At 41.8% G+C, this 27,364-nt stretch overlaps 2 protein-coding genes across 8 annotated transcripts in view; one reads left to right on the top strand and one right to left on the bottom strand.

The window, feature by feature from the left end:
- The window catches only part of ST7L (suppression of tumorigenicity 7 like), a 22,883-nt gene extending 6,752 nt beyond the window's left edge, over positions 1-16,131 (bottom strand). For 2 of the 7 annotated variants that reach the window (XM_068173426.1, XM_068173420.1), the window contains exons 1-13: positions 15,343-15,560; positions 13,965-14,047; positions 12,874-13,033; positions 12,312-12,366; positions 11,673-11,788; positions 9,710-9,788; positions 8,755-8,909; positions 8,534-8,631; positions 8,014-8,128; positions 6,212-6,284; positions 5,403-5,505; positions 2,127-2,277; positions 1,893-1,985 (exon numbers count right to left, since the gene is read on the bottom strand). In XM_068173426.1, the coding sequence (XP_068029527.1) occupies positions 1,893-1,985; positions 2,127-2,277; positions 5,403-5,505; positions 6,212-6,284; positions 8,014-8,128; positions 8,534-8,631; positions 8,755-8,909; positions 9,710-9,788; positions 11,673-11,788; positions 12,312-12,366; positions 12,874-13,033; positions 13,965-14,047; positions 15,343-15,544 (1,483 nt within the window). In that variant the 5' untranslated portion in view covers positions 15,545-15,560. Of the gene's footprint in view, positions 1-1,892; positions 1,986-2,126; positions 2,278-5,402; positions 5,524-6,211; positions 6,285-8,013; positions 8,129-8,533; positions 8,632-8,754; positions 8,910-9,709; positions 9,789-11,672; positions 11,789-12,311; positions 12,367-12,873; positions 13,034-13,964; positions 14,048-15,342; positions 15,564-16,012 lie in introns of those variants that run through there. The other 5 variants (XM_068173425.1, XM_068173424.1, XM_068173419.1 and 2 more) reach the window with 5 other exon arrangements.
- On the top strand, positions 16,077-27,364 carry CAPZA1 (capping actin protein of muscle Z-line subunit alpha 1). The gene is made up of 10 exons (XM_068173432.1): positions 16,077-16,174; positions 20,369-20,432; positions 20,676-20,727; positions 21,558-21,621; positions 22,940-23,146; positions 23,513-23,592; positions 24,025-24,103; positions 24,593-24,664; positions 25,225-25,287; positions 25,877-27,364. The coding sequence occupies exons 1-10, from the start codon at positions 16,136-16,138 to the stop codon at positions 26,015-26,017; spliced, it is 861 nt and encodes a 286-aa protein (XP_068029533.1). The 5' UTR covers positions 16,077-16,135; the 3' UTR covers positions 26,018-27,364.

Below are 27,364 nucleotides of genomic sequence, written 5' to 3'. Positions count from 1 at the left end.
ACTACTGGTCACTCACCGAGGACCTGCCGGGTGAATTTGCAATTACTTACTGGCTCTGGATACCTCCAGCTCTGATTTCTATCTAATGATTTTAGAAGATTTTTATATGAAGAAAAAAATAGTTTCTATAGACATAAGTAATTATAAAAGGACTGCCCTTCTTGACAAGCTGTTTTTAAAATCTAACAAAACCTGAAAATTATAAATGAGCCTTTTTTGGTAAAATGAGAAAATACAATTGTATTATTTCTTAAACTGAAGTCTGCGGAGGAAAACGACACTTTACCCTCCCAGTTACTGCTTCTGAATGCTAGCACATTAAAGCACCATTAGCAGAGTAAACCCAGCAAAAATGTCTTGTGCTCTTGCAATTCATTAATGGCGAAGTGCTCAGGGTTTGTTTTGGTTTTAATGATATGATTTTGGAGCACAATTACATAGAATATTTGGAGAGCCATGTATAACATCCATCAGAGATGTTAATAGTACCCAGAGATTCATACTATACAGAAACTCACCTCATTTCTAAAACATGGAGCAATATAATTTAGGAAAAGGTTTAAAAAATAGGAATTAATTCTTTTTGCAGTAGCTTTTCCTACACTGGGAAATTAAAACCAAATTCAAAATAGGTAAAGATAACTAAAGCTAATTCTATACGTTCACAGACATTTGAGAAGCGTTACCCATCAGACCGATCCAGGTTTTTTGAATCATTGATTTGGTCAACATTACTTTAAATAGATAATTTTTTTTAAAATTAAGTGTCAAGATTTCTCGAAGAAGTACTGCAATAAAAGTGTTAAGATGATTTTATTTATAGGTAGTTCTATATTTAAAACAAAACAGGAATGCGTGAGTGATCCTGTTGAAATATCTGCATGTGTTGGTGTTTAATTATGCTGGGAAGTCTACAATTTAGGGTTAGTTGCTAACCAAGGAATTCCTTGTGCAATATCCTGCATAAGTGAGAAATGAGTAATTTAAAGCAGTCTGGGGGCAAATTTAAATTACACATTTTAAATATAACTTCAGGCTTTTAAATAGAAACACGTCTGTGCAGTTTTCCTTTCCACAGCTGTGGTCTCTGTAGGGCTGCTGGTGCTTTTGCAGTAGCCCTTCCAGTCCCAGGGGAATTGTGTTTCTTCAAGATATAGAAGTTCAACCCCAAAGGAATTCAATTAAGATGTATAATTAACAGCTCAATTCTAATCTAAATTAATGCTATTTTCCTAAATATCATGAGTACAGGCAGTAATGATATAGTCTATTTGTAGAAAAAGCCATGTAGGCTCATCACTGCATAAAGTAACCTTGAAGCAAAGAGCAGCTGGATAAGACCTACTTTTCAGTATCAAATGTTGGTATAAATCCATAGAAATACATGTAGAAAAAGTTCCAGGAGGCAGCCAGCAGATAAATACAGACCACTGAATTAATGACAGAAAGCAATACAAGTTCTATGAAGCTACAGATTAACCAAAGACCCTCTGTAAGATCACAGACAGGTTTTACTGGATACCCAACGCAGGACTGGAACCATGGATTGATTCCTTGCTACAACAGCAGTCAAATCCATGAATTCTTTTAAAAGCAATTTTTAACAAACGGTCAACTTTGTTGTTCTCAAGGTTGGCCAGACTCAGTCTGAATGTACCACACACAGATTTCATCTCTGAAGGACTTGGGTTATTACTGCATCAAGCTGACATTTACCACACACACAAGTCAAGTGCTTCAGGATCTGTTGGGAGGGACATCAACAAATAGCTGAATCCCCTTCACAGGAAGCTCAAACTAAAAAAATCACAGTAAGGTAAATACAGAATACCACAAACTGAATACGTCCTTAGCCTGTGTTTTATTATTATTACTGCTTAGAAACCACTTACTTGGCAACAGTTCTCTATCTGCTGTTTCTGTGCAGCTCGGGTAGGGATAGAAAAGATGTCCTTTCTCTAATGGGTATGGGATCATCCTAAATGCTGCAAAAAGGGTGAGGGACATTAGATCTGTAACTAATCAGGCAACCAGCTTCTCACAAAGAGAACCAATCATGTTTGAGGGAGGTAAAGGCAGAGATACTAGTCTACTGTACAGAAAAAAAAAAAAAAGGAGATACTTACTGCCTTCCCATGTGCAGTGCAGTAGATTTAGAGCCCCTTCTATTCTCTTCCAGTGCTGGAGGTGAAAAAAAGCATATGCTACTGCCTCACTGTCCCCTCGCTTCAGAATGTGCTCTGGAGGCAGCACTAGGCTTTTCATTTCTAGTAAATACTGAAAGGAAAAATGGAAAGTACACCTGGTTACACAGAACATTCCAAAACCTTTGGCTGTGAAAAATAATTGATCATTTTAGGCCTAACTGAGCATAGAAGGGGCCAGGGTCAGCTTCTACCAAACAGCAGCCAGGCTGCACTAAGTGAGAAATGAAAAGCAGCAAAACACACTCCTGTGTATATGACTCTTAAATTAGGCTTTTACACACACAAAAAAAAAAAAACAAACCCAAGAAAAAACATACAGCTTCAGTAAGACAAATAAAAATACATTCTTGTGGAACAGACATTAAGTATAAGGCTGCAGGTGCAACACCAATGAGGGACAAATTTAGGCTGATAAAAAATCCCAAACCAACAGTATTTTTGCTCATTACTTCATCACTTAAAAGTTTAATGTAGGTGGTTGAGGACTTGTTAGCTCTGAAGTATGAGCAGCAAACCTGAAAGTGTCAGGGTGCTAACCAAAAGAAGAATAATAAACCAAACCCAGGAAAATCTTTTCATGTGGTCTTACTGGCCTACCACAAAGTATCTTTGATTTCATATTTTTTCAATTTCAGCCCTCTCCCTCTATCAGCAGAAAATCTGATGCTCAGAGGGGTCAAAGAACACAAAGACGAATCATTTCCTATTTCTTTGCAACAGACAACATGTAATTTTTTAAATGTACCATATTTTCTCATGGTACATTAAAAAAATCAGATATTCATTTGAACTTAGCTTTTAAAAACAGATGACTACTTTTTACAAGAATGAAATGACAGTTTCAGCTCTAGTATTTACCTGTGAGCTGTCCTCTCCTACCATATAGTGTCTCATTCAATAACAGCCAAAGTTAATCCACATCTTTGATCAACGTAGCTGGTAATTCCTTGGAGTGTCCCCCAAAGTGTAAGAATGCAGCTAACTCACCGATTTATTTCAGCAGATGCCACAAACTATGAGATTATTTACTAATCCAGTTTGAGGACTTAACTTTTCCCATTCAGACTCTTCAAGGAATGTAGGAGGGGTTGTGCTCCAGCCAAATAAAGCACATTTGCTGCCTGGCTAGGTTCTTCTCTCACTGCCTTGGGCCTGCACTCTGGAGGGTAATATTCTTGCTAATCCTCTCTAATCCTCTTCAATTTTTTTTTTTTTTTTAACACAGTAAAGGATCACTCACACAGCACTGCTGTGGGAAAATGGTCTCAAATATCTGACCCCTGACCCCACTCCTCATGCTCTCCACAGTACCCGCATTTCCATTATGCTAACTGGGAATGTAAACCCAGCAGTGGTGGTGAAGCTCCACTCACTGCAAGTATTGCCACAACACACCAATGCTCAACTCCAGGCTTTGGCTCTCTCTGAGCCCATGTTACCACATAAACAGAAAAATTCCAGTCTGGCAGGTTTTCACATCCATGTTGATGCATAAAACAGGGAAGGTGTCAGTACTGAAGGTGTCTCAGAACTGAACTGAAGGTTTTGAAGTCTTTATACACAATAGAAATCTCTATGATATTCAGAAGATGACTGCAAAAGATTCTTTCATAAAGTACCACAATGCAGTTAGAGATTCCTAATTTGAAATGGCTTAGGATGACCACTTTTCTAGCTGGTTCTAACTTTCCAAACAACCCCTAGCCTTGCAAAAGCAGAACAAAGATAAACAATTTATTTTCCTTATGCAAAATGTTACGAACAAAGACAATCACTTTCATCCGATGTGCGAACAGAGGGATTTCCTGCTCTACACACTCATTTTTAGTCTATGGGATAGAACAGAGTAGAAATAGAAAGATCAGATTTTCTTCCCTCTCTGTGATCCACTGGGCAAGTTGCTTCACTTCTCTGCCCTTTTTCACTTGTTTGCTTTGACCATAAACATTTCAGACTTCTGAACAGCCTGCACCAGTAAAATTCTACTCTGTCATCTAACCAATTGGTGCCTCAAGGCAATGTTGCAATAAAAAACCCATGAAGAATGGATAGATGCACAATTAGAAGAGAAAATGAAGTTACTGAAACCTGGAATCGGTTTCTGCATTTGTCTGCAGAACTACAGACCACATTTTAACAACAGCATGTTTGAAATGATCCCTAACTTCTTTAAAAAGGTATATGAGGCTCCAGAAGCAACTGGAGGATTCCCAAAACAAAAGAACTTTTAGATTATGATAATGCATTATAATCTTCTGCCCCTAAAGGCAGAGGCTAAAGAAAAATCTGTCTGAGACTGTCTGAAATGAACTTGCTACGCTCTTGATCAGTCATGCAAACAAGCAGCAATTTCTCCCAGCAATTAGCTTCCTCAGTGCACATTCTATTGGATTGGACAGGCAGACAGAACGCAGCGGCCGGATCATTCCAGCCTCCCCAGCAGCAGCCACTGGGGCTCCATCATCATTTGCAGAGGATTAGACCCTGCACTGAGCCAAGCTCCTGCTTCCAGGTTCATACCGAAAGCATCACTAGTACAGTAAAAAGCAATGCAAGACTTAATTTTCACCCAATGCTCTGTGGAATCTGTGTTTTGATGCCAGACATTAAATTACAGCCTGTGGTGATACAGACCCTTTATCTTGTTTACACGTGGATGAAGAAAATAAGTGACTGCAGATCTTTCAGTAACCATGGAGCCATGGTTGAAAGCCCAGCAGAATAAAGGGGTTTGGAATATTAGAGTGATTATTGTTTGGAGAACTTAATTTGGCTTTAGGGACTTGGAAGCAGGGTCCTGGAATGAGCTATCTTAAAGGTCCCTTCCAACACAAACCATTCTGTGATTATTTTATTACTTTAAATATCTACACTTATATTTATTACTGTCCATCCTTATTGAGAGTAAAGGGCCTTCAGTAATACATTACTGGATTTTCCAATGAGTGAGGAAATTTGAAGTTTAAATTTCTGTGCAAAACATCCTGTTTAAACATCAGCTATTATTAAAAAAAAATCTGGCCACAGAACATTTATGATATAAATACTAATGTTTTTAACAACTCCATAGCAGGAGTTATAACCAAATTCAAGAAAATATGGGGCTAGAAAGGCTCCAATAACAAAATTATATTATAATATGGTATTTTTCAGAATACATTGCAAGTGGTCCAATAGGAAATAAAATACTCTTACCTTTGGAACATGAGGGTTAAATTCCACAGCTCTGTGAATTGCTTCCACAGCATTAATTTCTGCTGTACTAAGTCCTCTCTTAGAGGCAGTTTCTGGGGAGAACCTGAAAGGAAAAACCCACCTTGAACAAAAATAATAAATAATAAATGCTAACCAGATGTTTATTTGCACTGCAAGCTTAGAGTTCATTAAAAATTGGCTGATTTATCAAGAAAGATAAACAAACCCCTCTAGGAGAAAAATGTTCACGTTAAGTCAGGTATCTTCACTGTTACCCATGCCCGTATGACATAGAAAATTCATGTTGATCCTTTCAGCTTTGACTTTCAGCTCCCTGCTACAGCATCACCTGCTGGGAGGTGGAGCTGGGCTCAGACCACGGTGAAATGCCAGCATCAGCTACCACAAATATCCTGCACCCACCCCAAAAAACAAATCCCAAGCAAAACACTGAAAACAGAATTTACACAAAAGCACTTGGCCAATACACGGGCTTGTGAAAAACATCCTCCCCTGTACTAACTTTATGGATGCTTAAACGTAGTTTTAAATTGTATTTTATTAAACACACAAATATATGTATATATATAAATACACTCAACTTGCTCTTAGAAATGTAATTGCTACATAATTAGGCATAACCAGGGATGTAAAAAAGACTAAAAAATTTAAATTATCCTTTAATCGAAGCAAAGATTTCTTTACAGATTGGAAGTAATTTTAAAACATAAAGGATCTAGACCTTTTTCCTTCATATTTTACATCAGAACCCAAGATATAGCATTGTTTTCATACATGTCCTTGCTTACCTTTCTGAAACAGCTCTGGCTTTTAGCAGAGCTGCTGTGTAACATATTGCTGCTGATTTGGGAAGACTGATATCTGTGATAAAATAAAATAATTAAGCTGTAAGATTCTAAGGCAATACAAACATTTTAAACCCACATCCTCTGAGTTAAAGATTTTTCCTTGGGTATAGGAGACAATGAATTTAACATCTGGAACATTTCAGCTGTGATTAGAAGCTTTTAATTTCTTTTTTCTGACAGTCACCAGTCAGTCTCAGATTGAAAACACAAAGTTGTATTTAAGTGATAGTCACCTTTTGTTTCTAAATGTACCAACACACCGAAACTGAATCCAAAGAGAAATGTGCATATAAATACACTTAAGAACAGAATGTATGTCCTGTATTCACCACAAAGACTTAAAGTAAGCTTTTGATCTTCACTTAATTTTGCAACTGTGCATTAACACAGTTCTGTACAATACTGAGGGACTGGCCAGAAGCTGACTGCAAAAAATTACATTACAGACAGGTAGATGAATTTTAACAAAAACGCGATTTCCGTTCTTCCGCATTTCCATGGGGGAAAATTCTATTTGTTGTAGCTTTGTAGCATATCTGAAGCCAAGTTTCAGCTGACGATTACAGATTGGAAGGTTAGCACTCCTCAGTGCAAGTTTACTTTAAAAGCAGACAAAGTCTGGGGTCCAATTCCCAAGTACCACGTTGTGTATAGTCAGATGGCTCTTGCTTTTTCTGTAGATCCCGCCCTGGGCCTGTCCATCACTTGCTACAAGTCTGGCCCTTGGGTCAAGCCAAACACAGGGGTGCTGCAGGGACTTTGAAGTTTCTACTCATTTTTCCAAATGCTCAGAAAAAAATCAGCAATGCTTTCCTAAGAAAGTGTCACAATTCCTGGTGTTAACAGAAAGAAGCACTTGGCTAAGTGTAAATGGTTTTCATAAATTAAAAAGAATACACCCAGAAGAGGATCAAGGAATGGGAACAGGGTGCTAGGCTGGCCATGTAGAAGTGGCACAGGATGTGGGCACAAATATCATACCTTTGATTCCCTGAGGCAATAAAGAATTGACCTAAGACAGAACTCTACAACTTTTACAATAACTGCCATAAAATACTGCTCCACTCCACTCCAAAGGTGATTTAAGGCCCTGCTTTGACAGCAGCCTTTTGTACAGTCATGAAGTGGGTACTATCCAGGTGGCAAAACTGAGGGTAATAAAAAATAAGTATATACTTTATTAACCTTTATTTAGACTTACACAATATCCAAAACCTACTAATTGAGACAGAAACTGAAAGTAAACGACACCATTTGATCTCTGGCAGCAGCATGTTTGCACACTGCTAATCTCTGACAAGCAACCTCAGTATTACAGAAGCACAAGACCAAGGCTGGAAGATGACAAAAAGGAAAACTACCTTTTCCAGCTTATTTACATCAATTACTTACAGGGCTATGTGCTGGCTGAAAAAGGCTGATGAATTTAGGCATATGCAGGGATGTAGAAGAGATTAATTAAAATAATCCTTGAATTGAAGCATGGATTTCTTTACAGATTAGCAGTAACTTAAAACACAGAAAGTAATTCATATGCAATTTAGTTTGCCTAAATTTGACCTCAGCAGTCAAAAGGAGAACTTGACCTGCACTCCACAAGCACGTGTTTGTTACTGATGAAGTGAATCTGCTCACCTTGCTGAGGTCATGGGTAGACTCCTGCCTGTGGACAGACACCCCTTGCCCACCTCACTTATACTCTTATTCAAAAACACCCACGTTTTCCAACAGGCATCACTTACCATCATACTTGGCTAAAACTGCCTGGACATCTGCATAAGCCTGTAACTCCAGAAGAGCCTCTAGGAGGTTTTCATGGATATTCAGCATACTGAGAAGAGGAAACTCTTTCATCAACTGCAAATCAGTAAAGAGAAATAAATTACATACAGAATTGCAGCTGAATCACTGAAACACTTAATAGAAATCAGTAAAATAATCTAGGGGTTTTTAATGTTCTGTTGTCTCAGAGTGTTAGAAAGTGGCACGGAAGCAGCATGAAAAGAACTGCATCATTTCATAAAATCACAGAACGGTTTGGGTTGGAAGCAGTCAAAGCTCATCTCATTCCAAACCCCTGCCATAGCAGAAGGGCAGGGACATCTCCTGCCAGACCAGGTTACACAAAGTCCCATTCAATCACGTGCAAATTCATGGGAAAATAATTCAATTAGATTAATTATGATGCCTCAAGATGAATTTAAAACCATCAGTTAGGAAAATGTGATTGAAAACAATTGTTAACTCAGCACTTTTACTTACATCTCTCATCATTTTTACTGCTTCTCGTATTCTTCCAAGTTTCCTGGCACACATAGCTAGTCTCCTTTTCACATACACCAATACGTTGGTGTCTCTTCCTGATTACAAAGACAAAAAAATATTAGTCTATCAGTTTCAATCCTTACCTCTCCTAATTATAACTTTAGTTTCACATTTCTGCTCACACAAACCCAGGGGTTCATATGATTCAAAGCCCTTACTCAGCTGTGCTTCATGCTGGGGGCTCTGGGAATGGCAGTTCTGAGATTTTCTGTAAATCATTTCTCCTGCTTTCAGAGCCTGCTTGAAATATTTCTCAGCATCCACAATAGTTGTTGCTTCTTCCTCAGCCAGGAGGACATATGCAGTAGCACAACTGAAATAAGGGAAAAACCTACTAGTTATCTTGAGGGAGGAAGTTTAGTATTTTCAGTAAGTGACAGAACTGGTAAAAATGGGCAAGATTCACTTATGCTTAAGATGTAAGCACTGACAGTATTAAAATTCCAAAATACTGACTTGAGTTCAAAGGGGGAGTCACAGGAAAAAAGAAATCATTTCCATTTTACAGAAAAAAAGCACACACCCCCCTCCCATTTGGAGCAAAAGCAAAGGAAAAAAATGTTAAAGCAAGTTAAATTATTCTCCTTGAAACTGTAAAAACGGTCAGTAATTGTCTGAAAAGGTTTTTCTTTGTTTGGTTTGCTTTTTAAAAACCAAGAGGTTTTGAAACATTTTACACAAAAATAACAAGACAACATACCAAAGCGGATCACAGTTGTGGGTGAAATTATTTGGTTTATGCTACAGAGTATTTTTAATTCCTTTATAGGAGTGACATCTGTGAACTCCAAATACAGTTCTACCATGATACTATCTCTGAAATACATGATCTTATAGTCTATTAAGACCATTCCATACCTGAATATAATTTCTCATTTGTTATTGCCACTAACACAGCGATTTAAGAAAGAAAGCTGCACAAAAGATGTTTTTAGTAGAACAGCTCAATATTTCAGGGCAATCTACAGCTCCATGTGCAATTCCCAGTCCCCCTTAAGGCACTCAGAACTTTGCTGAAAGTGAATTATTAGATGAAGAAACTGAGAGTGTGCTCAGTATCCTTCCAGTTAATCCTTCACACTAGAAATACAGCAACTGAACTTACAAACTTACTCATTGTTCAACTCCAGAGCTTGATATGCTGCTTTAATCCGGGCTTGCGGGTTCCTCTCTCGCCATGCTTTCTGCATAACTGTAGAAAAAACATGGAAAGGCTGGTGAGGGACATGGACACCTGTGAAAGACCTGGGAACCAGCAGAGGCAACACTGGCTGCTTGGAGCCAGCTCTAATCAACATTCCCTTCCAGTCTGAAAATCCCTGTTTGCTGTACGATTGTTATAAGGAAGAACAAACAAGTGTTTTAATTTCAGCCTGTTCCTACCACAAGCATCAAATTCTTGCAACAGCTTCATGACACCCCAAATTTAGTTTAAGAAAGCAACACCACCAGGAAGATTCCTCACTGCCCATTTCAGAACTCCTACACAGAGCACAGAAACAGCTTACATAACCAGGCAGATGTACAATTTCTAAATTGCTACAGATTTTTGGAAACATTTCCCAAGACTTGTTGAAAGCTTGGCAGGAGCAATTGTTAAACACAGGTTCTTGCATAGACCTGCAAAGAACTTTAATTTAAGCTTTCAAACAGAACTTCAAAGAAAACAGTGATGGAGTAAGTGGTGTCTTGCACAGGTGGAGTTTTATACTTAAATATTAAGCTGGCCAGAGCAGCTGTGGCTGCCCCTGGATCCCTGGAAGTGTCCAAGGCCAGGCTAGACATTAGGGCTTGGAGCACCCTGGGACAGTGGAAGGTGTCCCTACCCATGGCAGGGGGGAGAGCTGGATGAGCTTTAAGGTCCCTTCCAACCCAAAACATTCTGGGATTCTGTTCCATGATTATTTTTAGACAACTGTCAGATCATAAAGGGTTAACAATTTCTTTTTAAATTTACAAAGCCCATTTGAGTGGCATCACAAGGCAAAGCCAATTCAAGATATACATTTATCAGTTTATTAGAAAGTGTTCTAGGGAACAAGTAAAAAGGGTGAAATCTATTCAGAAGTGTCCTTTGAACTACAACCTGAATTCAAAATTATTTCAATGCAATGACTCTAAACCCCCCGCACCATGCTTCCATTTGGTAAAACTGGAAAACACAAACTGAAAACCAACTTCTAGGAAAACAACACATTCAGAGCTGCCATTTTCTGTGCAGGATTATTAAGTTTCACACTAAAAAACAGTTCTGAAAGAACTCCAAAACCTTACATTCATGGAGCTCTATATCTGGCCTATCTCAAGGACGATAAGAAAACTGAAGAATCTATACATGTTTCTTTTGGAACAAAACCTCCTGCTGTCCAGTAAGAATAACGTGGAAAAATATTTGAGTTTTCTTTCGGAAACAAAATATTAGTCTTGGCTCAGCAAGCGAGACAATTCACTCCCTTTTGTGAAATAAAAACACATCTTTCATATCAAACATGTCACAGCCAGCTGACAAGGAACACCTCCGGAATGTGACAAATTGACAATAATTCACACCCACACTGACAATAACCAGGTAAAGAACATTTTCTGCACTAAACATGTGGAACACAAGGAAAAAAATCTGGAGCCGGCACTACTCATTACTAAGGTTTAAATGAGACCACATTTTGGCTGTTGAGAATATAATCCAGGTTTGCAATATTGTGTTAATTATTTGAAATGTGCGAGATCTTAAAAAATATCAGGACTCTGACAGCACTGAAATTGTAGAGAATGCACAACATAAAACAACATCTTTCCACTAAATTTCACTAAACACCAAATTTCAGGGGGCTTGGAGCAGCCTGGTCTACTGGAAGGTGCTCTTGCCCATGGCAGGGGGTGGAACTGGATGGGCTTTAAGGTCCCTCCCAACCCAAACCACTCTCTGATCCTCTACATCTATTAAACCTCTTTAGTAGCTGAGAAAGGCTACAGTTCATAAAATAGCTGACACGATAACTTGCACTACTTTGAAGCTCACTAAAAGCACACTCTTGACCCTGTCCAACACTTCCACACCTTACACAGACGTCAGTACCTGTGTCTGAAGGCCGAAGGGCATCCGTGTCACATGTGAAAAACGTCTGATGATCTTGAGCAGACAAATTCATGTCATAGTAAGTAAGAGGCTCCTTCCCAGTCACCCACATGTACCTAAAACAACAGATGTCAGTAAGAGGCATTCCTAGTAATTAGCAATGCTGATATCAAGGCAATATCTGATGTGCCTAGTGCAGAAAATCTGTAATAAAAGACTAAAGCTACTAACACAAAGTTTCAAGTGCTACTGTTCAATAATCTGTTCTAAACAACTTGGGAACTGGCTTCCTAGAAAGCAGCTTTTCCCATGAAGTAACACTAGGAGACTTACAATATAGTTTAATATAAGAGAATTTAGATTGAGAATCACTGTCTCAACCTCTGAATAAAGTTGGTGTTTTTTCCCTTTTTACTCTCAAAAAGCCCTGATGCTACAATATTATTTTTGTTCTTAACATTGAAACTGCCAAAGCTTGGCTTGGTGCCTTTTAAACACAGGATTGGTATCAATCACCCCTATAATCCTGCAGGTCTCCAGCTGTCTCCTGACATTACCAGTGCAAGCCCTGTGAAGAAGTCAAGTGCATGCCCCTGATTAAATTTAAAAATATGCAGTGGAAAGCAAGATAATTAATACCTGCTATACTCTGCCCCTCTGAAAAGATTGAGAGGATTTCGCCACACTTTGCACTCTGAGGAATAACAAAATAAAAGTATTTTTTAAATAAAAAGCACAGGAAATATTACCTTGACATTAAAATGCAGTAATGCAAAAGCAGTTGTGTTTTCAAAAGCTGCTTTAATTTTATTATAATACAATCATCATCTTCATAAACTTCTGCTATTCCATAAATATTTTTGCTCCCCAACATTGCTGGGGTACAAAAGCACAGGGCAGGAAGATTAAGCAATGCATGTACACTCATGCAATATTTATCTTGCACATATTTACAACAGTAAATAATTAATGGTACTGAAACAGTTTTAGCTAAATGTCTAACATTTTCTAAATCATATATTTAACAATGGATGGTTTAGAGTGAAAAACCATTATTATTTAGTTTATTTTTACCACTGCTAACAAAACACTTTGTAAGATGGAGGCTTTGTCCATTTTTTACAAGCACTAATGCAGAGCCAAAGCCATTAAAAGCCACCCCAAAGCTCAAGGAAAGCTCCTGGGACACAACAGGAATCACCTGGCATGTTCTGCCTGCTGGTCTCATTCTCCCCCGCCGAGAAAGCTGCTGGGGCTGGGGGGCTGCTCTCTGCACCCCCGATGAGGGGCCTCAAATGGCTCACAGAAACCTGCTCGATAAAAGACGTGCCGTATTTTCGGAAGTGCCACCACTCAAACACCTGTCACAGGAGAAATAAGCACCAGAAAGTTCCTTAGGGACACCCTCCCAGCAAACACGAGGGACAAAGAGCGTTCACTGCGAGTACATCCCCTTGCAAATGATCAGGGATGGAACTTCTCTCCAAACAGAGTAACACTAATGATCTAGTTTGGCCTGTCTTGTCATGCAGGATCACTCACAGAACATGAAAGAGACTGGAAAAAAAGAGCAAAATTTTAGTCAAACGTTATGTTCCTCCCTCCCAAAGTCATTAGGGTAACTCAGAAACCCTTTCAGAAGTACCTGTAAAGGGAAACTGTGAACAGAAACAAAAAAACATTATATCCTCTTTTCTGGTGAGGATATTTCAAGCTGTAGCCCTACCTGTAATACCAAATTTGTAGTATTCAACACAGGAATGGTTTTTTCATCTCACTAAAATAATCTAAAAGAATAAAGGATAAAATGGCCCATTAAACTGAGATGCGCTGCTAACCAGAGAGAGGCTAACAAAGAGACAAGGCTAAGTTAACAGCAATGACAGTCACTTAGCAGAAATTCTGGGCCAAAAATATTACCAATTCTTTTGGAAGTTATTTAAAATACCTGCTTATCACAAGCCCTCAAGGACTACACCAAACTGCCAGCCCTGGCCCAAGCTGGATCCTGTGCCTGGATCAGGCACTGCTCTCCTCTCTCTGGTGACCACTGACAGCCCCCAGGGGAGCTAAACCATTCCAGCATTCTGCACAAGTTATTTTCTCAGACTCATACAGTCCCAACAAACAACACACACAGCAAAAGAGCTGCAACAACACATCAGAGAAGTTCCTTCCCAGCACAAAGGCACCCTCTAGAGTCTGATATTCATTCCCTCTACCCCTCATAAAGTCATCTGAGAGGTGCTAAAGATGTTTAAAAAAAAAAAAAAAAAAAAGTGGACTACTTACAAATATCAGTCCAGATATAAAAGATGAAGTTACTGTAAGGGCAAAGTAGAATTTTGGAGTCAAAGTGCTTAAGAACATGGTCACTGTTAAGAGAAACAAAACCAAAGACTTAATAAGTAGAACTGAAAAAGATAAATAGCTTGTCTATTAAAGAATGCCCAATATCATGCAAATACATAGTACTCTGTAGCCCTGGCAGCTTTATAATGCCACACTGTTAGGGGAATCCTCACCACGTATTATTTTGTTTGTGACAGCCAATTTTTATATCCCACCAAATATAAAATCACTGCACATTTCTAGACAAAGCACCTTATGGTTTCATCCATACTGTGGCTGGTGAACCACAACAAGCCAATTTAATATACTATTTCACTTTAAGGCAAAATCATCTGTTCTGACGCAAATTTGTATTCAGTGCTAACATACGTTTTCCACAGAGCTCTCCCTCCTGCTATCGAGAGAACGATGCAGAGAATGCAATTATCCAGTGGTGCTGTGCCCGGGGTTTGGACTCAAACTGCACATCAGCCTTGTCACCTGCCACCAGCGCAGCCTGGCCGGGGACAGTGGCAGCCAGGGCAGGGCTGCAGCCTGACAGACCCCCAGCTGGGAGCGTGTAGCAGCACTGGGGCAGTGCCTTGGCTACTTTCAGCTGCCCAGTCCTCGGCCGTGTCCCTAACCCTGGGGTTAGGTGACAGGCTCAGTGTCACCGAGCAAAGGCGGGATGCACGACCTGCCCACAGGCACTGCTGGGACAGACTCACAGAATCACACTATCAATTAGTTTGGAAAAGACCTTATCGAGTCCAACCTGTGACCAATCCCCAGGTTGTCAACAGGACCAGAGCACTGAGCGCCAGGTCCAGTTGCTCCCTGGGTACCACGACGGGTGGGGACTCTACCACCTCCCTGGGCAGCCCATTCCAAAGCCTGACCATCCCTTTCATGAAGAAATTCCCCCTGATGCCCAGCCTGAGGCCGTTCCCTCTCCTCCTGTCCCTGTTCCCTGGAGCACAGCCCGACCCCCCGGCTGTCCCCTCCCAGCAGGAGCGGTGCAGAGCCACCAGGGCCCCCTGAGCCTCCTCTTCTCCAGGCTGAGCCCCTTCCCAGCTCCCTCAGCCCTTCCCGCTGCCCCAGACCCGTCTCTTTGTCCGGACAGGCTCCAGCCCCTCCGCGTTCCTCCGGAACGGGTCCCAGACGCGGAGCCGCCCGCCAGCGCGCAGCACCGCGGGACAGTCCCGCCCCGGTGCCGCCGGAGCCCGGTACAGCCCGGACACAGCTCGGGACGGCCGGGCCGAGCCTGCCCTGCCCGCACGCCCGGCTCCACCGGCAGCGTCCGCCTCCCCCCGGCGCGCCGGCCGCCCCTGCCCCTCACCGGCCGCCAGGCCGTCCCGGAGGCGCACCGGCACCCGCAGCGCCGCGTACAGGAGCGCGAGCCCGGCGGCCGCGGCCAGGAGCCCGCGGGCCCAGGGCGTCGCGGCCCGCCGCCGCAGCTGCTCCCAGCGCCGGAACGCCGAGGCCGCGGCGGGGCACGGCGGCCCCCGGCCGCTGCCAGCGCCGCCGCTGCCCTCCGCCATCACCGCCGGCGGGGCACGCCGGGACAGGGGCGGGACAAGCACCGGGGCGGGGCTCCGCCAGCGCGGGCCGCCCGCTCACCGACCCCATCGCTACTGCTCCAGGGCGAAGCGCGGACCGATCGTCCCCCACACCACAGCCGGGACCCCCGGAGGCTCCGGGGCGCGGCAGCGCCGCCAGCGCCGTGTTCCCGGTAGCGAAAAACCTGCCCGTTCCTGTGGTAGTGGCAGCACGGCCTCTGCCCGCAGCTAATATGGCGGCGGCCGCGCTTCCGGTCTACGGCTCCCGACCGTCTCAGCACCCGGGGCACACCGGGACAGGGCCGGGACGAGCAGGGCAGGACTCCGGTGGGCAGCCCGTTCGTCGAGTCCATCACCGCTGCTCCGCCAGAGCATATCCCACACGATGAGCGGGAGCCTAAACGGCTCTGGGAGACGGCGGTTCTGTCTGCCGGTACCGCGAGAACCCACCCGTTTCTACGATGGCGGCCACGCGGCGTCTGCCCGCAGCTAAGATGGCGCCACGAGCGCGTTCGGTCCGCCGCCCGGCGCTCCCGGCGTGCCCTGCGCGGGGCCGGGCACACAGCTGCCAAGATGGCGGACCTGGAGGAGCGGGTGTCGGATGAGGAGAAGGTAAAGGAAGGGCTGGCCGCCTCTCCGCTGTGGGCCTGCGCCGCTGCCCCCGGGAGGGCAGTGGGTGGGGAGTGCGGGCAAGCTCGCCTGGTGCCGCTGTGCTTCGGGGCGGGCGGGCTCCCGAGACCACCGGGCCGCCGCAGCCCGGCTGAAGGACCAGCTGTTCCTTACCAGCGCAGTACTTTGCCTTCCGATTTCCTCCCTGCCTTCCGATTTCCTCCTTGCCTTCCGATTTCCTCCCTGCCTTCCGATTTCCTCCCTGCCTTCCGATTTCCTCCCTGCCTTCCGATTTCCTCCTTGCCTTCCGATTTCCTCCTTTACCTTCCGATTTCCTCCTTGCCTTCCGATTTCCTCCTTGCCTCGGTGCAGCCGATGCAGTCTTGGCCAGCCGTTGTGCATGAAAATGGACGTAGTCTCAGCCTAAACAAGAGGAGGTTTAGACTGGACATCAGGAGGAGCTTCTTAAGAGAAAGGGCGGTTGGACATTGGAAGGGGCTGCCCAGGGCGGTGGTGGGGTCCCCACCCAGGTCAGGCTCAAGGAAGGACTGGACGTGGCACCTAGTGCTCTGGTCTTGCTGACAAGGTGGGAGTCAGTCACAGGTGACTGGTGATCTTGAAGGTCTTTCCCAGCCAAAATGATTTTGTGAAAATGTATTTTCTGCGCTGCTTTTCCCAAATCAGCAGAGTAACCAGCGTGTCTGTAAGGTGCTTTGCAACCTCTTCACTTCCTAAACACCCTCTGAGTGTGTTGTTGCGCTTTCTGCCCACCCCAGCTGCTGACAGGAGCTTTGGTGTAGGTCCTGAGAATTATACTGGATGGAAAGGACTAAGTTGGAGCAAATAGAGCCATAATTATTTTAGGAAAGGGGGAAATGAGCAGTTTGTTCTTCTTGTGTTGGAATGTGGAAAAGTTACATACTGCAAGTTCTCTGCTAGGTAATACACTGTTGCCTACACATAGCAATTTAAAAATGCACTGTTACTTTTCCGTACATCATAGAAGTGTTACACTTAGTGCTTGCTTTGTTTCTTAACATTCTGGAGGAGTTGTTCAGGCTCGTGGATCTTCAAGGATCCTACAAGTCCAGCGGTTGCTTTCATTTTTCCCATAAACTGCATTTTCAGCTTCATTTCAGTGAAATGCTTTGTGAAACAAACAGAGCTTTAGAGGTGCAATTCATCTATTAGTCAGCATTTTAGGCGATGTTGTCTGAAATAAGTATTGCAGAGCAGAATTGATATGGCCTTTAGAACATTCAATTTCAACTAACTCCATGCCCCACACAGGCAGAGAAGGATAACCTTAAAGGAGGATCTGAAAGAGAAACATGCAGCAAAGACTTACTGTAGTGCGTGACTATTCAGATCATCCAGAACTTTATGTATGTTATTTTTTTTAAGTTTGAGTTTACTGGTGCTTTAAAGTAAAGCAAAAAACCCAAAAATGTCAGTTGAGCAACAAAATTAATTCCTTCCATCCTCCAAGCTTCACTCTTTTATTCTCTTTGGGCATATTTTAGGTAAGAGATTAATTTCTCAGACAGGCTGGGAGAGCTGGGGGTGTCCAGTCCAGAGAAGAGAAGGCTCCAGGGAGACTCTAGATCCCCTTCCAGCCCCTAAAGGGGCTCCAAGAGAGCTGGGGAGGGACTTGGGATAAGGGCCTGCAGTGACAGGACGAGGGAACGGCTTCCCAGTGCCAGAGGGCAGGGATGGATGGGATATTGGGAATTAGGAATTGGTCCCTGGCAGGGTGGGCAGGCCCTGGCACAGGTGCCCAGGGCAGCTGGGGCTGCCCCTGGATCCCTGGCAGTGCCCCAGGCCAGGCTGGACACTGGGGCTGGAGCAGCCTGGCGCAGTGGGAGGTGTCCCTGCCATGGCAGGGGGGCCCTGGAGGGGCTTTGAGGTCCCTCCCAACCCAACCAGTCTGTGATTCTGTGATTTTCTTGTAAGTTCCTCTGAAATCTCCCCTGTTTTGCCAGTTTAAACTAACGGCCGAGCAGCTTCCCTTCCCCTCAGACACTTTCCCCATTTTAGAAGCAGGAAGTTGATGCTGCCGAGCTGAAATGACACCTGAAATGGCCCCGGGGGCCAGGAAATGGGGCAGGTTGCACAAAGTCCTATTTTGGTGTTTCTGCAGAGGAGCATCCTGACACCGCCCTCCAAGCAACCAGCTCTGAAAACCAACAACCATTCGAGTGCTTGACATTTCACATTAATCACTCCCCAGCCTGTTTCCTGCACCCCTGACTGAAATGTTTTGTATTTTATTGATCTGTGAGAGGCACGGCAAGGGATAATTATCCAAGTGAACACTTTCCACTTGCAGCTTTGTTCAGAACTGGCTTTGTAATAACATTTGATTGAAGTGCAGAGGCCTTTCTGTGTTGACTTAATTTTGTTCATCCTTCCAAGTGAGAGAATTTGTGGAAGATTGTAAAAATCTTTCACTAACCACTTGGGGTATTTTTCTGTTTGTTTGTTTTTCCCATAAGGATTTCCTTATGAGAATCCATTGATCTAAACTTCAGCCTACTAAAACAGTGTCCCCTTTTGCAAGGGTTTCATGTTCTGCAGCCACATCATCATTGCATAAATTTATAAGGTGTTAAATTTTATAGCGTTTTAGAGGTCTTTTTTTGCAATATGTTGAAGCACCTTATAAAAGAGAATCTGTTCATCCAGGGAGTTGATTTGCAGGCATTAGTGGTAGATACTTGAGAGAGCTTTAGCACAGTGATGTTCTGTGCTGTGCTAACAGTTGTATTTGCTCAGAAAAGCACATGGTGTCCCTTCAGAAATCTTCCAGCCTCTTGGGGCAGACTCTGAGCAAAGTCCACTGAGGTTATAGAGCTGCAGGGTCTCTCTAAACTACTGCCAGGCTCTCTTCATCACCATCCAAATTTCTGACAGTGAAATTCGACAATATTGTGGCAGCAATCTGTCCTAATTACAGCTCTTTAAATAGTGAAAGTTTTCAAACAGTTTAAGAGCTCCATTTTTAGAATTGCTGTGTACTTACCAACCTAAAACCAGATGATTAATGGAAAATGGTTTTATGTCCTGTGTCATATCAATTACACAAGATGCTGTCTTTTTAATGTTTTCTTTGTATTGCTTAATTTCTTCAGGCACAAATAATGTATATCTATTTTTCAAAATCATTGCTATTTTGGAAGACAGTCTATTTTTATCTGAAGCTCAGTCCATTTATGGCAGAGTTGTTACTTGATCCTGTTGGAATAAGGCAATTACCTTTTGTTTAGAAAAGTGTTTATTTCTTTTTGTGGCTTGCTTTAAATAATTATGTGACAAACAATACAAACAATTTCTAATTAAAACAGGGAAGACTGTTGAGAGAAGCGAGTTATTTCCAGCTCTGGTGATAACTCAGGTGAAGCAGTTACCTATATATACACAATTCTTTGTTTTGCTGCTCAAAATGAAAAGTAGAAAGTAATCGGAGTTGTAATGAGCAATTCTGCAATCACTTTCAATAAATTTCTTGTTAGACCAGAGAGGCTCATTGGTTAGCTTTGTTAGCTGGAAATGTTAGCTGTCAGAGGAAATGGGACATTTTTATTATTGTAAGGGAGAGGTTTAATTTTGTGACATTTCCTTTTTCATTTCTTCCAAGATCTTTCTATTCCCTTTGGTCCTGTAAAAGCCATAAAAAATTTTATAATGAAAACTATAAACTCTTACCAATTTCCAACAGAATCAATACCTGGACCACCTAAATTCTAACTGTGCAAGACGTGTATATTGGATTTCAGAACACATTGCAGTTTTATTACACTTTTAGAAGAGACAGGGCTTTTCTTTTCCAGATTCAGAGTTTCTGGACATTGAAAGTTGGCTTTTTCAGTTATTGATGCCTTCATCATCACAGTTCTGTGTGCCTTCATTGAAACCCAATGATGGTTTGGGTTGAAATGGACCTTGAAGATCATCCAGTTCCACCCCTTGCCATGGGCAAGGACACTTTCCACTAGACCAGGTTGCTCCAAGCCCTTTCCAGCCTTGCTTTGAACAGTCTTACAAGACTATTTCTACCTTGACAACGCATGCCTTGATTTCTCCCTATATGTGCCACCTTCTGTCACTTCAGAGTCGGTTTTGTTGGTGAATGGCTTCAATATGTATGAACTCAGTAAGTTATCTTTGGTCTTTAATTACTTTTCTGCTTCGTTGTAGGTGCGTATAGCTGCAAAATTCATCACTCATGCACCCCCTGGAGAGTTCAATGAAGTATTCAATGGTAAGCAATTAAGGAAAAAAATATCTGTGGTGTTTTCTTCATGTTTTATCTATTATAAAAATCTAAGGCTGTGTCACACCATACTGCTTTTAAGGGAAAGCATACAGTCCTTCTGGACTCCTTCTGCCTAATGAAATTATTTCATCTTTAAATGTTTGCATTTGTACAGTTGAAAATAAAGTGCATAAAGAGAAACATTTGATGAAAAAATCCAGTAACACACCTGAACCCTTTCTTTTCCAGATGTCCGGTTATTACTTAACAATGACAATCTTCTCAGGGAAGGAGCAGCACAGTAAGTACTAAGATTTCAAACACAAGTCAAATTGCCATCAGATATCCTTCTGTTTTCTTATACCCATCATTCTGTGACAAAGAAAGCCATTTGCTGTATTCAGAGCAATCTTATATAATTCCTTAGCCCACCTAACAAAATGCATAATGAAAGGTGTGGATGATTTCTTTTTAAAAGCCCTAAATTTGAATTTGTGCTGTATAAAACGGACAGGAAGGCATTCTGCCAAAAAGTTTAACTCTGCGGCAGCAGAAATGTCTGATCATGTTGAATCATCTGATTTATAAAGTGAAGCCTGAATACTGATTAATCCATAGCCTAAGTTTAGAAAAAGAACTGTCCTCAATAAAAAGTTTTCAAAATTTGTTGTTTACTTCCACAGCTTCATCAGAAGGTGCTTAAAGATTACACATACAGGCTTTTTGATGCTAAGATCTATTTCAAGCTAGGTGATGTGTCAGTCAGCAAATCTTTACATAAGAAAATTGTTGTAAATATTCGTCTATTCATTTGTTTACCTTGCTGCTGTCTCAGTTGTAGCTGGGGTGTTCCTGTTTTGCCTTGGCTTGCTCACATTTCCCCAGGCTATCTGCTGTTCTACTTTTGAACTCTGTATTTTCCTGGCCATCACTAAACAAACCTGCTTTTAGACCTGGGGTTTATAGCTATCTACAGTAAAAGATATTGGAAAACCTTTAACAGTGCTTGTGTGTATTGTTTGCCCAATTAAGTTGATGTTTGCTGTAATATAATCACACAGGGTACTTATCCTTGAGTCAGAATAAATGTGCATGTAGAGCTAAAGTTCCTGTTCCTTTGATCCTCAACAGTGCGTTTGCACAGTACAACATGGACCAGTTCACTCCGGTGAAGATAGAAGGGTACGATGATCAGGTGAGAGGAAACTTTGTACACTTGAGGTTTGTATTACTGCACTGTGAAAAAGCAATAAAAATGTTGTTTCATCAGAATGTTGGCTCACAAGTCAACATCACCATCAGCTGACTCACTCACTCTGCTCACAATGTACCACCCCTCCTCCTTCCCCCACATATCACTATGACAAACTTTCTTCTATAAGAACAAAGCATAACCAAGATATTCTCTTTAAGTTCTGTGTTGTACTACTTAGTAAATCCAATTCATTGTTCCTTAAAGTTCCATGCTGAAGTCACTGGAATTTTACTTAAGAGTATGAGTGATTAAAGATTACTGTCTATTTAAAGCTCTCTTACAAATCCTTATGTTGCTACTTGCTTACAGCTCCTACTGACAATTGATAATAGATTCTTAATAGTTTGTTTGGTTTATTTTCTGCAATTTTAATCCATTCCCAGCTACCCTAAAAAACAAACTTATCTTTGTTTATACCAAATAACTGATTTGGTGTAGTGATTATACCTAATACTCTCCAGTCTATGCCAGCAAAACAAGTTATTTCAGGTTTTTTTTGATTTTTTTTTAGAACAAACAGCAAGTCGTAGAGAAGCCAGAAAGCTGCCTGACCATCTGCTCTGTTCTCTGAGCCAAGCTCTGACCCAGCTTTTCTAGTGGCCCAGATATGTTTATGGGAGTATGGGAGGCATATATTAAGAGGGCTGTTCATAGAAATAGCTTTGATGAGAAAGTTACAGTACAACCTGCAAAAAAAGGTCAAAAACCCCACCCCAATAAAGTCAGTATTTGGGAAGCCAGAGAATTAAAGTGAAAAAGAAAAAAGGGAATGTGCAATGCTGCTTTGCTGTCTGCTTTAGCTGGCGTATTTTAGAAGTAGTTACATCTATGTACCCTTCTTGCCCAGAAGTAGAGCTATTGCAAAACATGGAACATGGCAATAAATGGTAGATTTCAGAGTAAGTCTCTGTTTCCTTTAGAACTAAGAAGGAAAATAGCTAAAATAACTTTAAAGGCAAAGCAACCTGCTTCTGTTGTAAGGATACCCAATTTTAAGCCAAATATGTACATTATTATAGTTCAGCCTTTTCTGGGACACAAGTCTAAGTGCAGTATTACTGTGGAGAGCAGAGAGTTACCTTCAGCCTCACAACAACTACTAATTTAAATTATTACTGAAAATTCTTGCTTTTCTTTATAAGTGACCTTATAGCTCAATGAAAGAACCTATTGTAACACTGATATGCAAGTAGGGAAAAATGCAAAATAACATATCTATATCAGCCTAAATGTATCATCATTTCAACTTCTGTTCCAGGTCTTAATCACAGAACATGGTGATCTGGGCAATGGCAGATTTTTAGACCCAAGAAACAAGCTTTCTTTTAAGTTTGATCACTTAAGGAAAGAAGCAAGTGATCCCCAGCCCGAGGACACAGAATCAGCTTTAAAACAATGGAGAGATGCCTGTGACAGTGCACTGAGAGCCTACGTCAAGGATCATTACCCCAATGGCTTCTGCACTGTTGAGTATCCATCTTGTTTCCCTGAAAGTGTAGTGCTCTGAGTCAGTCAGTCCCAGAGCAGACTCGGCGGGGCAGAGCTGTTGGAATTCTCCATCCTCACTAGCATTTTGGCTAGAGGGTGCAACTGTCTTGGTAAAGACACAGAAGTAAAGATGAATTAGACCTTTTTCATAGGCATGACTGCCAAGCACCTTCACACCTACCCATAATAAAATGCCTGCCAGGGGAGGTGTTGGACAATGTAACTCGTGGTGCATGTTCCCAATGAGGTACCATCACAGCAGCCTGCACCCTGCTGCAAGAACAGAGATCAAGAATGGCTTTCCTTAGCTCTTGGGCCTTTTTAACTCTTTTTCTAAATACAGGTTTATGGTAAATCTATAGACGGACAGCAGACAATTATTGCCTGTATTGAGAGTCACCAGTTTCAGCCCAAAAACTTCTGGTAAGACTATTTCAACATAGTGTGTTTTCTTCCTTTGCCTGGTTCCTCAAACCAACCCATCCTCTAGCTCTGACACGGTCTGAAGGACAGGGAGTTTTGGGCTTCCCAAGAAGTTCTTTTCCTTCTGTAGTCTTGTTTTCCTTGCAGCCCCCTTGGCACTTACCAAAACCCTTCCTGTGACCTCTCCAGAGGAAAAGGCATTAGCAGAGCTAGTATAGCTAGATACTCCTTTACATCTCTGGAGCTTCTTTGTACTGAAGCTGCATTATATTCAGCTAGGCTGCAGAAATTTAACTCCATGCCATCTAAAGCACTAAATCTCATGTGGTATTGGTGATAAGACAACATCAGAAACAACTTGGTCGTTAATTTTGTTATTTTTGCTGTTAGAGCTTATTGGAAGTAGTTTTTTCATGCTTTGATTGCTTTTAGGAATGGGCGTTGGAGATCAGAATGGAAGTTTACCATCACACCACCAACAGCTCAAGTGGCTGCAGTGCTCAAAATCCAGGTGAGTTATTTTTCCTGGCAGTAACAGGAGAAGCTGCATTGTGCTTCTCTTACACAAATGCATTTGGCTCAGAATGAGATGCTGAAATGCAGCAGAGATGTCCTTCTCAAGTCAGGATGTTATTAAACTACACAATTCAAGAAAGTAATTCTTATATCTAGTATTTCAGGAATAGTCTCAGATCTGGCCTGTAGTTTATTATGTAGCATTACCCTGTAGGCCTCCACTTTGCTTCACTTTATAGGGCTAAAACCTCTACCTTGAGTCTTTTATAATTGCTCTTAGCTCTAGGCATTTACTGATTAACATAATCTTGAACAGTCTTGACAAAGAATGGGACCTTTTAAAAAATCCATCCTGCTTTTAGTTTCCATGTAAGCAGAGAACACTGGCACAATGCTCTGTTGTGCCATTTTAGTAGCATTTGGGGGCTCAGGAATTCTGGAATGAGTGGCCATAATAAAACCTGCATTCTGTCTTTTTGTCCAGGTCCATTACTATGAAGATGGCAACGTCCAGCTGGTTAGTCACAAAGACATTCAGGACTCTGTACAGGTGTCAGTAAGTACGCTAAAAGGTCTTTATGATAAGCAACTGTTTTCATTCCTTTAACAGCTCATGAAGCATGCAGTGCTATGACTGCAATCTCTTGACTTTAAAGTAATTTTAGGGTGAACAGTCAATGTGGTGTTTAGAGTCAGGTAGGAATCCCAGATTCACAATTGCTTAAAATTCAGTCTTATTAGAAAGTCTCTATTGGAAAGCTTCTCTTGGAAGTTAGGGTTAAAAAGGACAGAATATGCTTTTCTACTCTGTGCAAGGGAAAGAAACAGTAAGAGATACATGCCAGTACGGTAGAGGGAGCAGCAGCTGCAAAGTGATTCATTTTACCATGAAGGTCCACTTCCTTTTTGCTCACTAGGGTGCAGCTCTGTTCCAGTTTGGAGCACAAGCTCTACCCCGTATGTAGTAAGTGAAAGGAATCCAGCTACAGCCACAAGGCACAAGCTGCTGATGTTACCTACTTTATCTGTACTCAGCCTATCATTTGAGAAGAAATCTATTGTATAGCTTATGTAAGTTGCTCTTAAACATGCAAACATTTTTTTTTTCCTTTGTAGAGTGATGTCCAAACTGCTAAGGAGTTTATTAAGATCATAGAAAATGCAGAAAATGAGTACCAGGTAAGATCAGTGGTAGTTAAATGGAACAGAATCATCAGTCTCCATTTGCAGTTAATGGAAACATGGAAAACTGACCTCTGAAGCTGTTCTTGGCTGAATCTGGTATTGCCTATAAGAATTACTTAGAAAAAGACAGCAGTATTTGTTTAAAAAACACAGTTATAAAACTGTAAAGTTACAAAGCTGTGTTGTAATTAACTATCAGGTTTGCTGTATGTTTTTTTTAAAGGGTTACAAATGATACCTGGAACAAGCATGGGAGGGGAGTGGGTGAGTCAATGTATTTTCCTCTGTGACAGTTAAAAATTCTGAGGAGGAAAATTGTGCAACAGCTTTTGCATTGTCCCAGCCTCTGTGCAAGGAGACTGGAAAGAGATGAGTCAGTGAAAGACCTAAGGAGATGCTGCTACAGTACAGGGGAGGTGAATAGAAAGCCTTTGACTTGCACACACACACTGATGACTGCATTATTAATTTAGTTAATCATGTGCATTACACCTTATAGAAAGGAGCTTGTGGCTTTCACACTAAGTTGAGCTTTCTCATAGTGTTCTATGCGTGCCCTAACCAAATCTGCTTGCCCTTGCAGACAGCAATCAGTGAAAACTACCAGACTATGTCAGACACCACTTTCAAAGCCTTACGCCGGCAGCTGCCCGTCACCCGCACCAAGATTGACTGGAACAAAATCCTCAGCTACAAGATTGGCAAAGAAATGCAGAATGCTTAATGCAGAAACGAGGTGTATGAAACATTGGTGTGCAAAGAAACAAATATGGTCCTATGCCAAGTAGATGGGTTTTAAACCAGAGCAGCATTTTTTAGGGCTTTCAAAGTTAACAGGTTTTCTAGCCTGAGAGGGAACTGTGGAACAAATAGTTGTCTTTGTGTTTTGTGTTTCCTGCCACATAAACTTCCTGTTGTAGCTGCATTTAATAGGTCATTTAAATTCAGCCATTCATGGCTCAGAAGTATAGCTGTTTTCAGTCACTGGCTGGAAAACTTCCTAGCTGGAAAAGCCCTATTATTACCCCAGGGAAGGGTGCAGATCGTTCCCTTCACCTGTATCCAGCACTCCAGGTATCCAGTAAGTTTGTCAAACCTGCCAAGAGCCCCTGGCGCTGCAAGACACAGTAAGTGCAAGACAGTGAGTCCTCGTGTGTTCTTATTCCCAACCTCCACAAAGCAGATGCCTGCAGGCTTAGATTTTGCTGTAGAAAATGAGTTTACAGGATCCTTTACAGAATTCCCTACTGACCCAGCTCTTCTAGGGACGTAACTTTTTTTTAATCTGAAGATTTGAGCCATGTTCCCTAAAAGTGAACATCTTTCTTCTCCCCTCCCTTGTGTACGTACGGTTACCAGACATCTGCATTTTTACAGAACTACAAGATAAGTCACTGCTGATCCACAAGGGCTGGATGGTGATTAAAAATGCAAATGTCTACAAAATAATAGGTATGTTGTGCTTTAATGCTTTGTGGCAGGTTCATAGATTTGTATCACAGGTGTATGGATGGATAGTGTACAAAATAAATAAACTTGCACCAAAGTGAAAGAAAAAATCCTTTCCATTTGTCTCAGTTGTGGACAGTTTCTTGTCATGCTTAGAGGGAATTTTGGAATTAATCTCTTCTGTGTGTTTGCTCTGCATTACTATTTTCCCCCTCTAACAATAAAATTAGCAGTCATAACAGTTTCTCTGAAGGGGAGGATGAAGAGATAGACATATGCCTTTCTCAGATCTTGGAACATAGATTCACTACAAAGTGAACTCCCTTTGCTTTGTTTGCACTTGGTTATCACTGGGCGCCTTGCAGGTTCTGGTTCTTAAACTGGCTCATGTCTTCTTGTTTTTAAATACACAAAGGAAAAAGGGTTGGGAAGATAGGGACGGGGTTGTCTGTGCATTACACTTCAGGTTTTGCACAGTAACACTGCAAAATAAGTTTACCCTTTGTGAGTTTTATCTAATTAAAGTATATTTGTATTTGCTGCTGAGACTGACAATTCATCCCTCAGGCATCTTCTGTATCAATAAGTCTAGTGCAAATACACCAGTCTTTGTTTAAAGCCA

The sequence above is a fragment of the Anomalospiza imberbis genome, chromosome 26 (genome assembly GCF_031753505.1).
Source record: "Anomalospiza imberbis isolate Cuckoo-Finch-1a 21T00152 chromosome 26, ASM3175350v1, whole genome shotgun sequence".
NCBI lineage: Eukaryota > Metazoa > Chordata > Aves > Passeriformes > Viduidae > Anomalospiza > Anomalospiza imberbis.
The sequence above is the reverse complement of the archived record's forward strand: the minus strand, read 5'-3'. Positions and strand labels throughout refer to the sequence as shown.

Coding starts and splice junctions, on each gene's coding strand:
- CAPZA1 (XM_068173432.1), top strand. CDS start 16,136: ATGGCGGACCTGGAGGAGCGGGTGTCGGATGAGGAGAAG. Junction 20,433..20,675: donor GTTCAATGAAGTATTCAATG/GTAAGCAATTAA, acceptor TTTCTTTTCCAG/ATGTCCGGTTATTACTTAAC. Junction 21,622..22,939: donor TAGAAGGGTACGATGATCAG/GTGAGAGGAAAC, acceptor CTTCTGTTCCAG/GTCTTAATCACAGAACATGG.